Source organism: Lepus europaeus, chromosome 19 (genome assembly GCF_033115175.1).
Source record: "Lepus europaeus isolate LE1 chromosome 19, mLepTim1.pri, whole genome shotgun sequence".
NCBI classification, from domain to species: domain Eukaryota; kingdom Metazoa; phylum Chordata; class Mammalia; order Lagomorpha; family Leporidae; genus Lepus; species Lepus europaeus.
Window position 1 is genome coordinate 54141539 of NC_084845.1, and position 14771 is coordinate 54156309.

General features: G+C 49.6%; 1 protein-coding gene across 1 annotated transcript in view; it reads right to left on the reverse strand.

Moving 5' to 3' along the window:
• Positions 1 to 14771, reverse strand: part of RANBP10 (RAN binding protein 10) — an 83256-nt gene that overhangs the window by 22713 nt on the left and 45772 nt on the right. Inside the window, exon 4 of the mRNA XM_062175848.1 lies at positions 1539 to 1706. Within this exon, the coding sequence (XP_062031832.1) occupies positions 1539 to 1706 (168 nt within the window). The remainder of the gene's footprint in view (positions 1 to 1538; positions 1707 to 14771) is intronic.

Genomic DNA, 14771 nt, shown 5'->3' on the forward strand with positions numbered 1-14771 from the left:
TCTGGGGGAACTACAGTGAGGCCAGATCTAAGACTACTGGCCAACTGAGGTAGCCAGGCCAATAGTTGGGTACCACCTTGAGGCCTGGGTGGCCAAATATTATCAGTGCCTAGTAGGGCAAGGCATCAGAATAGCCACAGTCAGGGCGGTGCTGTGGCATAGTATGAAAAGCTGCCGCCTGCAGTACCAGAATCCCATGTGGGCACCAGTTCAAGTCCCGGCTGCTCCACTTCTGGTCCAGCTCTCTGCTATGGCCTGGGAAAACGGCAGAAGATGGCCCAAGTCCTTGGGTCCCTGCACTCATATGGCAGACCCGGAAGAAGTTCCTGGCTCCTGGCTTCAGACTGGTGCAGCTCCGGCCATTGAGGCCATCTGGGGAATGAACCAGCAGATAGAAGACCTCTCTCTCTTTCTGCCTCTGCTTCTCTCTAACTCTGCCTTTCAAATAAAACAAAAAAAACTTAAAAAAAAAAAAAAAAAAGAGGAATAACCGCAGTCTATCTCTGAAGTTCTAATCCTAAATTTTTTTCTAATTAAAAACCAGATTTTTTGAGAGAGAGAGGAAGAGATAGACAAAGGAGAGAAAGCTCCCATTGCTGGTTCATTCCCCAAATGCCTACTACAGGAACAGTAGGCTAGGCGGAAGCCAGGAGCCTAGAACTCTTTCTGGGTCTACCACATGGGAAGCAGGGGCCCAGGCATTTCAGCCATCACCTACTAGGAGGCTGGATTGGAAATAGAGTTGCCAGGACTCCGACCTCCATCACCCACCATGGACTGTCACCATCCTGATTGACAGCACTACTGATGCAGCCACTTGGCCACCTTTCCTTCTTGCAAGTGCATTTCCCTGTCACTATGCCCTGTCAGGCTGCCCCGGGGCTTTGTCAGACTTGATTCCCATTACCTGCACCCATCACCACTGACTCATCTCAGGCCAACTTATCTCTTCCCCTGGCCTTTAGACTAGTCCATCCTCTGTAGTTTCACCAAAGAGGACTTTTCAATGGAACTCTGCCCAGTTGCTGCCCATTAACCAGGAACAGATCAGAGGAGATATGGCCCATCCAACTCTAGCCTATGTGTACCTCCTGTACTGGTGCAGCCTCATTATTGCTCTCCATAGCAACCAGCAAACTGATCATCAGAAGAGCTGACCAAAGTCTGGGCCAGGTCATAGACATGCAAGCTGCCACTACAGACAACTGTGTGTACTTGTTCTTGGACCTCTCAAACTTATTCAACGCCAGATCCTGCTTCAACAAGTGCCACACAGGCCAGGATCATGACCAGCACAGTACTGCAATCTCAGCACCCACCCTGGGCTTGATAAATGCTCCTGAAGGGACGCATTAATAAAGAATGTGCCCCCACTACCTTCTGCCCACTTTAAATGACTCCAGCTCCTGGAAATGGCTGTGGCTCCCCAGAACTCTGCAGAGGCTTTGTGACACTGCTTTGACTCCAAGGCTTTCGAGCCGCTCGTTAATCAAAGAGGTTCCATAGGGCAGACCCTCCAAGCTCTCTTATGCACCTACCAAGGCTATGGCCATTCTTGGTGTAGAAGCAGGTGCCGTTGATGAGATTAACACAGCAGCCGATCACATCTCCTGTGGTGAATGTGGGACCATAGGGCTGCCCAGTCCCCGAAGAGCAGAAAGAATGCCCATCATCACCATGGTAACCATAGGAATGTTTGTCCCAACCTGTGGGGGAAGAGAGCAGCAACAGATGAGTAGAGGTACTTGAGAAAGGAGCAAGACAATCACAGAAGCCCCCTCTCCCCACTCTGCCCCCACCTCAGTCAGCACTTATGGCCTCTCACAGAACCAACTGCAGACAGAGTCTGACTGCGCCCAACACACAGTCTGGCAGTGAGCCTTGCGGGTCAGCCCCATTGAGGAGTGACCTTGAGCTTTGGTTAACAGGAACCCAAATCATGAGCGACCTGGAAGGGACTCATCAGAAGACAGCGCAACCAAGGGAGGCCTTGTGAAGGACAGTGAGCAGGGAGCTGAGCTCGGAAATGCATCACAGTGGGTTGTTCAAATGTTTTTTAAATTGAGTTATGACTTACGTAGAATAAGTTCATCCCCTTTTAACTGTCCAGTTCAATTGAATTTTAACAAATGTGTACAGTTATTTTATCAGCACTCTAGTCAACAAATCACTTTCATTGCTAAAAAAAAGTTTCCTCCTGGCTCTCTGCAGTGAATCCATTCTCCACAGTCCCAGACCCTGGCAATGCTTATCTGATTTATTCCTAAGGTTTTGTCTTTTTAAGAATGTCATATAGGTGCTGGCGCTGTGGCACAGTGGGTTAAAGCCCCAGCCTACAGGGCCAGCATCCCATATGGGTACCAGTTTGAGTCCCAGCTGCTTCATTTCTGATCCAGCTCCCTGCTAATGCACCTCGGAAAGCAGCATAGGGTGGTACAAGTCCTTGGGCCCCTGGCACCTATGAGGGAGACCTGGAAGAAGCTCCTGGCTCTTGGCTTCAGATTGGCTCAGCTCTGGCCATTATGGACATTTGGGGAAATGAACCAGAGGATGGAGGAAGGATCTCTCTCTCCCTCCCTCCCTCCCTCCCTCCCTCCCTCTCTCCCTCTTGGCTTTGTCTCTCAAATAAATAAAAATAAATCTTTTTTTTAGAAAAAGAACGTCATATAGATGGAATCTTAGAATATGGAGTGAATACGGCCATCCTTGGTAGCAGTTCTGGTAGTCCATTCCTTTTTAGTGGTGAGTAGTACTTTGTTATAGCTACACCGTATTCTGTCCACTCATTCAACAGTTAATGATATTTAAGTTGTTCCTAATTTTTGGCTATTAGGAATAGGCAAACAGGTATTTACACAGAGGTCTATGTTTTTATTTCTCTTGGGTAAACACTGTGTTTAGAAGTTATATTGCTGAGTCATAAGATAAGTGTATGTTTAACTTGATAAGAAACTGTCAAACTGTTTTTCAGAGTGGTTGTGCTATTTTATGTTCTAATCAGCAATGTAGGAGATCCACAACGTTACCAGCAATTGATATTCTGTTGCTCAGTATTTTTTCTTTTACCTATTTATAGTATGTATATGGTAGTTTTATTATCATTGTAGTTTTATTATTAGTATTATTAATAATAATAATTCAAGAAGCAGAGAGACAGAGAGAGATAGACAAAGAGCTCCCATCTACTGCTGGTTCACTCTCCAAATGGACCACAAATGGCTGGGGGTGGGCTGCAGTCAAGCCAGGAGTTGAGAATTCAACCCAGCTTTTCCATGAGAGTGGCAGGAACCCAATTACTTGAGCTATCAGATGGATCAGGGAACTGAGCCCAGAAACTTTGATGGGAGGTACAGACATCTTAACAGTCAGGCTAAACACTCACTCTTCATTGTGGCTTTAAATTTCCATTTCTCCAGTGACCATCTTTTCATATACTTATCTACCATCTGCTTATTAGAAAATTATTGATGTGCCCGGCGCCGTGGCTTAACAGGCTAATCCTCCACTTCACACACACACACACTTCAAATAAAATAAATAAATCTTAAAAAACAAAAAAGAAAATTATTGATGTATTAAAAAATTCCAAAGAATCTTAAAAAAACCCACCATAACTAACTGATAAATTTTGCAAAGTTTCAGAGTACCAGATGAAAGTATTAAAAAATACATATTGTGAACAACCAAAAAAAAAAGAAAAAAAAAAACAATAAAAAAAGAAGAAAAAATACATATTGTGCTTACATAGATATATACATGCACAAATAATTAAACATTTACCCACTTAAAATTAAGACTTCTGAAGTGTGCCATGGCTTAACACAGGAAGGATGAGTGAAGGCAGTCATGCCAGGAAGGGCACACAGGAAAAAGCATGAAGGCGGGGCTGGCACTGTGGTGTGGTGGGTTAAGCTGCCACCTGCACTGCTGGCATCCCATATGGACACGAGTTCAAGTCCCGGCTGCTCCACTTCTTTTTTTTTTTTTTTTTTCTTGACAGGCAGAGTGGATAGTGAGAGAGAGAGACAGAGAGAAAGGTCTTCCTTTTTGCCGTTGGTTCACCCTCCAATGGCTGCTGTGGCCGGCACATCTTGCTGATCCGAAGGCAGGAGCCAGGTGCTTCTCCTGGTCTCCCATGTGGGTGCAGGGCCCAAGCACTTGGGCCATTCTCCACTGCCTTCCTGCGCCATAGCAGAGAGCTGGCCTGGAAGGGGGGCAACCGGGATAGAATCCGGCGCCCCAACCAGGACTAGAACCCAGTGTGCCGGCACCGCAAGGCAGAGGATTAGCCTGTTAAGCCACGGCGCCAGCCCTGCTCCACTTCTGATCAAGCTCACTGCTAATGCTCCTGGAAAAGCAGTGGACAATGGCCCTAGTCCTTGGGTCCCTGCACCCACATGGGAGAACCTGGGGGAAGCTGCTGGTTCTTGGTTTCAGACTGGCTCAGCTCCAGCCATTGCAACCATTTGGGGAGTGAAACAGCAGATGGAAGTGGATGGAAGATATCTCTCTCTCTCTCTCTGCCCCCCTCCCCCTGGAACTCTGCCTTTCTAATAAATAAAATAAATCTTAAAAAAAAGAAAAGAGGCCGGCGCCGCGGCTCACTAGGCTAATCCTCCGCCTTACGGTGACAGCACACCGGGTTCTAGTCCCGGTCGGGGCACCGATCCTGTCCCGGTTGCCCCTCTTCCAGGCCAGCTTTCTGCTGTGGCCAGGGAGTGCAGCGGAGGATGGCCCAAGTCCTTGGGCCCTGCACCCCATGGGAGACCAGGATAAGCACCTGGCTCCTGCCATCGGATCAGTGCGGTGCGCCGGCTGCAGCACGCCTACCGCGGCGGCCATTGGAGGGTGAACCAATGGCAAAAAGGAAGACCTTTCTCTCTGTCTCCCTCTACTGTCCACTCTGCCTGTCAAAAAATAAATTAAAAAAAAAAAAAAAAAAGAAAGAAAAGAAAGAGGCCGGCAACGCGGCTCACTAGGCTAATCCTCCACCTGCGGCGCTGGCATCCCAGGTTCTAGTCCTGGACGGGGCGCTGGTTCTGTCCTGGTTGCTCCTCTTCCAGTTCAGCTCTCTGCTGTGGCCTGGGAAGGCAGTGGAGGATGGCCCAGGTCCTTGGGCCCTGCACCCACATGGGAGACCAGGACGAAGCACCTGTCTCCTGGCTTTGGATCAGCGCAGCGCGCTGGCCGCAACACGTCAGCTGTAGCAGCCACTTGGGGGGTGAACCGATGGAAAAAGGAAGACCCTTCTCTCTGCCTCTCTCTCATTGTCTCATTGGCTCAGGGACAGGGTGCTGCTCTGAGCACCAACCTAACTTCTAAGTTTGACAGGCCCAGCAGTGGCGAGGCCTTTCTTTGCTGGTGGGGAAACAAGTCACTTGGTCTTAGGGAAATAGCTCTTCTGAGGCAGAGTAGCGCACATCACCTCACAAAAGGCAGGTAGATGAAGCTAATCACAGTCACGGTCCCTTCCTGGGCACCAAGCTGGGAGGCTCGGGAGTTCCTGACAACAACTCTGTGGAAGATACAGATGATGGGCAGCCAGCTGCATAGCAGTGAGAAGCAAGGAGATACTCGTCTCTCCAGGCCTGGCTCAGGCTGTTCCTGGTGGCCTCAGGCATGCCCACCAGCTTCTCACTCAGGACCGAAATCCATGGTACACAGCAGCCACAGCAACTCTCCCCTCTTTTCCCTTCTCCCTCCCCCATCATTCATACAGAGCATGCCAAATTCTCATGTGCAATCAGTAACTGACCACTGTTTGGACAACACCCCATAACCCTCTGTGGCAGGCACACCATTACCAGGGTCTTGGATACCAGGGGTAAGGTCGAGCTCTCCTTGGTGCTGTTCAACCAGCACAGCTCTCCTCTATAAAGTCCAGTCCACTGCTCCTGTGGCCACGGGGCCACACTACTCAGCAAAGCCTCTGCCCATTTCAAATGCTCCCCTGAGAAGTCCTTCAGGAGGGCCATTTGCTGTGCCAAGGGGTTCTCGCAGAACTATGCCCACAGACTAGTGATGTCCACGGGTCCTCCTAGTTTGACAATGCATTATGATCCAAGCCCAGTGCTTGTCCCTTCAAGCCCTAGATAACACTCTTTGGCCCTCCCCTAGCACACGGCCCCCTGTCACCTGGTATACTGCTTGGTTGCTACTCAGCCTCTCCAATCACCAGTCACTGTGCCTGAGACTCACCCTGCCCCCTCCATGCCATGATCATGAGTGAGCTCTTGGGTCAAGCACCACACAGTTTCATACCAGTTCCCCAATGCCCAGCACAACAGGAGTCTAAGAGGTAGTACAGGTGTGTGTACAAGCATACATGTGTGTGCTGCCAGTGACCAGTTCCCACTGTCAGCACACCTCTGTCTCACATAAGGATGATCCTGTGTGTCAGATCTTCTACGCAGATTTTACTGTCCAGAAGGTCTACACTTCCTCAGATTGAAGCAACACATACTCTAGAAAACCATGCAATAATTTACTCATTTGATTAGTCAAAACTAGTCAAATTACCAGGAGCAGTCATCTCTACTCAGTGAATAAAGGTTATTTGGGTGAAATTTATGTCTCAGTCTAGAGGAGCTTAATAACCATTACCAAAACAACAGATGCTTACATTAGCAAAAAACCTAAGATAAAAATTTAAGTACTTCAAATATTTTTTTTTCAAAAGCAGACTGGAGGCTGGCGCTGTGGCAAAGTGCATGAAGCCTGGTGTCAGCACGCCATGTGGGCACCAGTTCGAGTCCTGGCTGCTCTGCTTCCAATTAAGCTCCCTGCTAGTGTTCCTGGGAAAGTAGCAGAGGATGGCCCGAGTGCTTGGGCCCCTGCATCCACATGGGAGACCTGGAGGAAGCTCCTGGCTACTGGCTTCGGATCAGTGCAGCTCCAGCCATTGTAGGGAGTGAACCAGCAGATGGAAGACCTCTGTCTCTGCCTCTCTCTGTAATTCTGTCTTTCAGATAAATAAAATAAATCTTAAAAATAAAATAAAGAGGCCGGCGCCGTGCGTGGCTCACTTGGCAAATTCTCCGCCTGTGGTGCTGGCACCCCAGGTTCTAGTTCCAGTTGGGGCGCCGGTTCTGTCCCGGCTGCTCCTCTTCCAGTCCAGCTCTCTGCTGTGGCCCGGGAGGGCGGCGGAGGATGACCCGAGTGCTTGGGTCCCTGCACCTGCATGGGAGACTGGGAGGAAGTACCCGGCTCCAGGCTTCGGATCGGCGCAGCGCCAGCCGTAGCGGCCATTAGGGGAGTGAACCAATGGAAGGAAGATCTTTCTGTCTCTCTCTCACTACCTATAACTCTGTCTGATTCTGCCTGGCAAAAAAAAAGGAATTAATTAATTAATTAAAGAAACTGTATTATTTTGGTAAAACTAACAGAATATTTAGATTTTTACTATAGCTACAAATATGGATTTCAGGCCAGCGCTGCGGCTCAATAGGCTAATCCTCTTCCTGTGGCACCAACACACTGGGTTCTAGTTGCCATCGGGGCGCCAGATTCTGTCCTGGTTGCTCCTCTTCCAGGCCAGCTCTCTGTTGTGGCCCGGGAGGGCAGTGGAGGACGGCCCAAATTCTTGGGCCCTGGACCCCCGTGGAAGACCAGGAGAAAGAAGCACCTGGCTCCTGCCTTCGGATCAGCGCGGTGCGCTGGCTGCAACGCGCCGGCCGTGGCGGCCACTGGAGTGTGAACCAACAGCAAAGGAAGACCTTTCTCTCTGTCTCTCTCTCTCACTGTCCACTCTGCCTGTCAAAAAAAAAAAAAAAATGGATTTCAAAAAGTTTTATTTTTTAGATTTATTTATTTATTTATTTGAAAGACAGAGTTACAAAGAGGCAGAGAGAGAGAGAGAGAGAGATCTTCCATCTGCTGGTTCACTCCTCAAATGCCACAACAGTAGGAGCTGGGCCTACCTGAAGCCAGAGGCCAGGAGGTTCTTCCTGGTCTCCCATGGGGGTGCAGGAGCTCAAGGGCCTGGGCCATCATCGACTTCTATTCCAGGCCATAGCAGAGAGCTGGATGGGAAACGGAGCAGCCAGGACTCAAACCAGCACCAATATGGGATGCTGGCACTGCAAGCAGAGGCTTTACTCACTATGCCACAGTACTGGCCCTGGATTTTTTTTTTTTTTTTTTTTACAGGCAGAGTTAGTGAGAGAGAGAGAGACAGAAAGGTCTTCATTCCGTTGGTTCACTCCCCAGATGGCCGCTACAGTGGGCGCGCTGCGACAATCCGAAGCCAGGAGCCGGGTACTTCCTCCCGGTCTCCCATGGGGGTGCAGGGCCCAAGCACTTGGGCCATCCTCCACTGCCTTCCCATGGCCCTGGATTTTAAAAGTTGGAAGGCACCAGTGCTGTGGCGTAGCAGGTAGAGCCACCTCCTGCAGTGTTGGCATCCCATATGGGCACCAGTTCAAGTCCCAACTGCTCCACTTCCGATCCAGCTCTCTGCTATGGCCTGGGAAAGCAGCAGAAGATAGCCCAACACCTTGAGGGTCCCTGCACCCACGTGGGGGACCCAGAAGAAGCTCCTGGCTCTTGGCTTCAGATTGGCACAGCTCCGGCCGTTGCAGCCATCTGGGGAGTGAACCAGTGGATGGAAGACCTCTCTCTCTCTCCCTTTGCCTCTCCTCTCTCTGTGCAGCTATGACTTTTAAATAATAAATAAATCTTTAAAAAATAAAGTTTAAGAAAACATGAAAGGGTGGGCCTTTCACACAGCAGTTAAAGGTGCTGCTTGAGACACCCACCTGGGTTCAAGTCCTCACACTGCTTCTGATTTTAACTTTTCTTTCTTTTTTTTTTTTTTTTTTGACAGGCAGAGTGGATAGTGAGAGAGAAAGAGACAGAGAGGAAGGTCTTCCTTTTTGCTGCTGGTTCACCCTCCAATGGCCGCTGCGGCCAGCGCTGCGCTGATCCGAAGCCAGGAGCCAGGTGCTTCTCCTGGTCTCCCATGCCGGTGCGGGGCCCAAGGACTTGGGCCATCCTCCACTGCCTTCCCAGGCCACAGCAGAGAGCTGGCCTGGAAGAGGGGCAACCGGGATAGAATCCGGCGCCCCAACCGGGACTAGAACCCGGTGTGCCGGCGCCACAAGGTGGAGGATTAGCCTGTTGAGCCACGGCGCCGGCCTTAACTTTTCTACTAATGTGCATCCTGGGAGGCAGCAGATGATGGCTCAAGTACTTGGGGTCCCTGCCACCCACGTGGGAGACCCAGATTAAGTCATGGGCTCTGCGTTTCTTAGACTGGCTCAGCCTCAGCTATTGCGGGCATTTGGGGAGTGACCAGTAGATGGAAAATCAATCTTTTTTTTTTTTTTTTTTTTTTTTGCCAGGCAGAGTTAGAGAGTGAGAGAGAGAGAGAGACAAACAGACAGACAGACAGAGTTATAGACAGTGAGAGAGACAGAAAGGTCTTCCTTCCGTTGGTTCACTCCCCTAATGGCCGCTATGGCCGGCACTGCGCCAATCTGAAGCCAGGAGCCAGGTACTTCCTCTTGGTCTCCCATGCGGGCGCAGGGACCCAAGCACCCGGGTCATCCTCCGCTGCCCTCCCGGGCCACAGCAGAGAGCTGGACTGGAAGAGGAGCAACCAGGACAGAATCCAGCGCCCCAGCCAGGACTACAACTTGGGGTGCCGGCACCACAGGCGGAGGATTCGCCAAGTGAGCCACGCACAGCGCCGGCCTCTTTCTTTCTTTTTTCTTTTTTTTGAAGATTAATTTTTATTTATTTATTCATTTTTGACTGGCAGAGTGGACAGAGAGAGAGACAGAGAGAAAGGTCTTCTTTTCTTTTTTTTTTTTGACAGGCAGAGTGGACAGTGAGAGAGAGAGACAGAGAGAAAGGTCTTCCTTTTGCCATTGGTTCACCCTCCAATGGCCGCCGTGGCCAGCGCACTGCAGCCGGCGCACCGCGCTGATCCGATGGCAGGAGCCAGGTGCTTCACCTGGTCTCCCATGGGGTGCAGGGCCCAAGCACTTGGGCCATCCTCCACTGCACTCCCTGGCCACAGCAGAGAGCTGGCCTGGAAGAGGGGCAATTGGGACAGAATCCAGTTCCCCGACCGGGACTAGAACCCGGTATGCCGTGCAGGCGGAGGATTAGCCTATTGAGCCGCGGCACCGGCCTATTTATTTTAAAGAGTTACAGAGAGAGGTAGAGCCAGACAGAGAGGTCTTCCATCCTCTGGTTCACTCCCCAGATGGCTGCAACAGCCAGCTGCACCAATCCAAAGCCAGGAGCTTCTTCCGGGTCTCCCACACGGGTGCAGGGGCCCAAGGACTTGGGCCATTTTCTGCTTTTCAGGCCGTAGCAGAGAGCTGCATCGGAAGAGGAACAGCCAGGACTAGAACCGGTGTCCATATGGGATGCCGGTGCTTCAGGTCAGGGCTTTAACCAGCTATGCCACAGCGCTGGCCCCTCTCTTTCTAGCAAATTGAAAATAAAATAAAAAACAAAATTTGTGAATTCAAGATTTATCATCACCTCAGGTTGGTTGCAAAAGAGCTAAGTTTTTCTGCTTTTCTAATTCCTAAATGACTTATCAATCTACATAGATTTGAACAAAGGAAGAAAATGCACAGAACATGTGGTAGGCTGAATAAGCCCTGACAACAATGTCCATGACCTAATCCCCAGAACCTTGGAAAATGTTGCTTTCCACAATAAACAGGATTTTGAAGTGAATAAATTAAAACTCTCAAAATTATCCAGGAGATTATCCTGGATTATCTGCCAGATGGGCTCAATGCAATCACAAAGGCCGTCTTAAAACGGAAGCTCCAATACTGCCGGCTGAAGGTGGAGGAAAGGGCGTAAGTCAAGCTGGAAAACACAAGGAAACGGACGGTCCCCAAGAGCCTCCAGACAGAATTCAGTGCTGCTGACACTTTGACATTAGAACTTCTGCTCTCCAGATCCATCATTATTGAAATGAGTACTGTACTCTGTGGCTAAAGCGATGGAGCATCTAGAAGTATCAGTGCTGTGAAGCAATACCTCAGCTTCCTGCTTCCTGTTGTGATGTCAAGCTTTTCCAAGAAAATCACAGCATTCTAATTCGTCTTCTGTGGAAGCTCTCACCTATGGTCAATATTTTTCCCAGGCAAAATTAAGAGCCTGTGATGGTGATTAAGAGTGTCAATTGTTAAGTCAACAATGGGAGTCACTGTGCACTTACTCCCCATGTAGGATCTCTGTCCTTAATGTGTTGTACTATGGGAATTAATGGTAAAACTAGTATTCAAACAGTACTTTATATTTTGTGTGCAAACTGTTAAAATCTTTTTTTTTTTTTTTTTTTTGTATTTATTTGACAGGAGGAGTTATAGACAGTGAGAGAGAGAGACAGAGAGAAAGGATTTCCTTTCGTTGGTCCACTCCCCAAATGGTCGCCACGGCCAGCGCTGTGCCGATCTGAAGCCAGGAGCCAGGTGCCTCTTCCTGGTCTCCCATGCAGGCATGGGGGCCCAAGCACTTGGGCCATCCTCCACTGCCCTCCCGGGCCATAGCAGAGGGCTAGACTGAAAGAGGAGCAACTAGGACTAGAACCTGGCGCCCATATGGGATGCTGGTGGATTAAGTGAGCCTTGGTGCCAGCCCCCTGAAATCTTTACTTAATATATACTAAGTTGATCTGTATATAAAGATAATTAAAAATGAATCTTAATGAAGAATGGGATAGGAGTACGAGATGGGATGGTTTGCGGGTGGGAGGGAGGTTATGGGGGGGGAACAGCTATAATTCAAAAGTGTACTTTCAAAATTTATATTTATTAAATAAAAGAAAAAAGAAGAGCCTGTGATATATACAGGTGTGCACCTAACGAGTCTGTTTATGTAAGCAGATGATTACATGTGGAAAAGGCATTTTGGGGTTAGAAACAGTATCACACACCTGCGTTGGTAACAGTGGTTGCAGCATGATTTACAGCCACTGAGTTGCCTTCCCTTTGTCTAGAAAGGGCAAATACTGGCCACTCAGCACCAGGTCACTGACCAAGGCCTACACCATGGTATCTACAAAGTGGCTGGCCATCAGGAAGTCAGAGTACATACAAGTAAACAGAGGCAAACACGAAACATGTGGTAGCTCAGATCTGTTCTGAAAAAAACAGGATGGGGATGGGGCTGCTCAGGATGGGGCTGCCAAGTGAATCCTTGCTGAAGGGGTGACCCTGAGCAGAGGTCTACTTGATAAGAGGATCAGAAGGAACAAGCTTTAGGGTAAAGGGAATGAGCTCAGCCCATATGAGAACGAGAAGAGTGGCCAGCAGGGCTGGGGCTGAGTGAGACTCAGCAAAGCCTCAGCAGAGCAGGCAGGCCACGAAGGGAGTAGGTGCTGAAGGGGTGAAAGCAATAAGGCAGTGCCCAGGGTCTTGTCCTGAACCAACAGGCAGATGGTGGAGCTGTTTTAAGAGAAAGGGAAGGGCTGTGCTGTGACATAGTGGTAAGCCTCTGCCTGCGGTGCCAGCATCCTGTAAGGGTGTCAGTTTGTGTGCCAGCTGCTCCCCTTCCAATCTAGCTCTCTGCTTATGGCCTGGGAGAGCAATGGAAGATGGCCCAAGTGCTTGGGTCCCTGCATCCACATGGGAGACCCAGAAGAAGCTTCTGGCTCCTGGCTTCGGGTTGGCCTAGTTCTGGCCATTGCTGCCATTTAGGGAGTGAACCAGAGGATGGAGGGCATTTCCCTCTGTCTCTTCCTCTGTCTGTAACTCTGTCTCTCAAATAAATAAACAAAATCTTTAAAAAAAAAAAAAAAGACAGGGAAGATGGCAGCAGAAGCAGGCTTTTCAGAAACACTAAGTTTGAGTTGTCTTCACAGACATCCAAGTGGCTGAAGACTGTACAGGGCAGGTGAGAGGATGGCAGATCCAGGGACTTTGTGACTCTATCCCAGATTAGAGACTCTCTGGAAAATACTGGTGTGGACAGAAAACAGATCACCGGAGGATCTTCCTACTGTGCTGTCCTGATACAATTACTTTCTGTTGTTCCTTTGGGAGAAGCCAGGCTAGCCAAAGACAGGACAGAACAAATGCACAAGCTCCAAACGGCTGAGGCAATGCCAAAGGGTGCAAGGTGCCTACATGGATCCAGTCATCCTGCCCCCAGTGAACCTTCTCCTGGGCCCTGAACAGCTAGCTCTACAAGAGGCAGAAACTGGGCCGGCACCGCGGCTCACTAGGCTAATCCTCCGCCTTGCGGCACCGGCACACCGGGTTCTAGTCCCGGTCGGGGCACCGATCCTGTCCCGGTTGCCCCTCTTCCAGGCCAGCTCTCTGCTGTGGCCAGGGAGTGCAGTGGAGGATGGCCCAAGTGCTTGGGCCCTGCACCCCATGGGAGACCAGGATAAGCACCTGGCTCCTGCCATCGGATCAGCGCGGTGTGCCGGCCGCAGCGCGCCTACCGCGGCGGCCATTGGGGGGTGAACCAACGGCAAAAGGAAGACCTTTCTCTCTGTCTCTCTCTCTCACTGTCCACTCTGCCTGTCAAAAATAAAAAATAAATAAATAAAAAATCTAAAGTATATATATATATATATATAAAAAAAAAAGAGGCAGAAACTGGTACTGGGGCTGCTGTTCACGAGGAACCATTCCACATTCTGTACTGAGTCTGCTGTCAGCCACAGGCTAGGTGCTCACTGGGTAGACTGACCTCTGTTAAAGAGACCCTGGAGTGTAGACACTAGTGCAGGGGTTAAGTCATGGATTGGGATGCCCTCATCCCATATTAAAGTCCTGGCTGCTCCACATTTTTTTTTTTTTTTTTAAGATTTATCTATTTATTTGAAAGGCAGAGTTAGAGAGAGAGAGAGAGAGAGAGATCCCCTAACTATTGGTTCAGTTCCTAAATGGCTGCAATGGCAGGAGATGGGCTGATCCAAATCCAGGAGCCAGGAGCCTCTTCTGGGTCCCCCACATGGGTGCAGGGGACCAAGGACTTGGACCATCTTCTAGAAGCTGCTTTTCTAGGTGCATTATCAGGGAGCTGGATTAGAAGTGGAGCAGCTGGGACTTGAACCAGCGCCCTTATGGGATGCCAGCACAACAGGTAGCAGCTTTACATGCTATGCCACAGTGTTGGCCCCTGCTCCACATTTCTGATCCAGCTTCCTGCTAACATGCCTGAGAGCCATCAGGTGAAAAGCTTAAGTACTTGAGTCTCTGCCATCCATATTGGAGATTCAGATGGAGTTCTTGGCTCCTGGCTGTTGCAGGCATTTGGAGAATGAATCAATGGATGGAAGATATCTCTCTCTTTGCCTTTCAAACAAATAAATAAACTTTTTTTTTTTTTTTTTTTAAAGAGAGCAGAGATCTGAAGCCATGAGTGCCAGCTTAGCCAGTATGACTAAGGGCCTCTGCAGACTAGTCACAGCATTGTCCCTCTTCCCACATGGTAGGCCCTAGGTAGTCACTCACCTCCACAGATCCTGGTTCCCTTCTCTACAAAATGAAGATACATGGGGCTGGTGCAGTGGTGTAGCGGGTAAAGTCACCTTCTGCAGTGCCGGTATCCCATATGGGCACCGGTTCGAGTCCCAACTGCTCTACTTCCAAATCAGCTCTCTGCTGTGGCCTGGGAAAGTAGTAAGATGGCCCAAGTTCTTGGGCCCCTGTACCCACATGGGAGACCCAGAAGAAGCTCCTGGCACCTGGGTTCAGATCAGCCCAGCTCTGGCCAATGCAGCCATTTGGGGAGTGAATTATAGGATGGAAGACCTCTTTCTCTCCCTCTACCTCTACCTCTCTGTAACT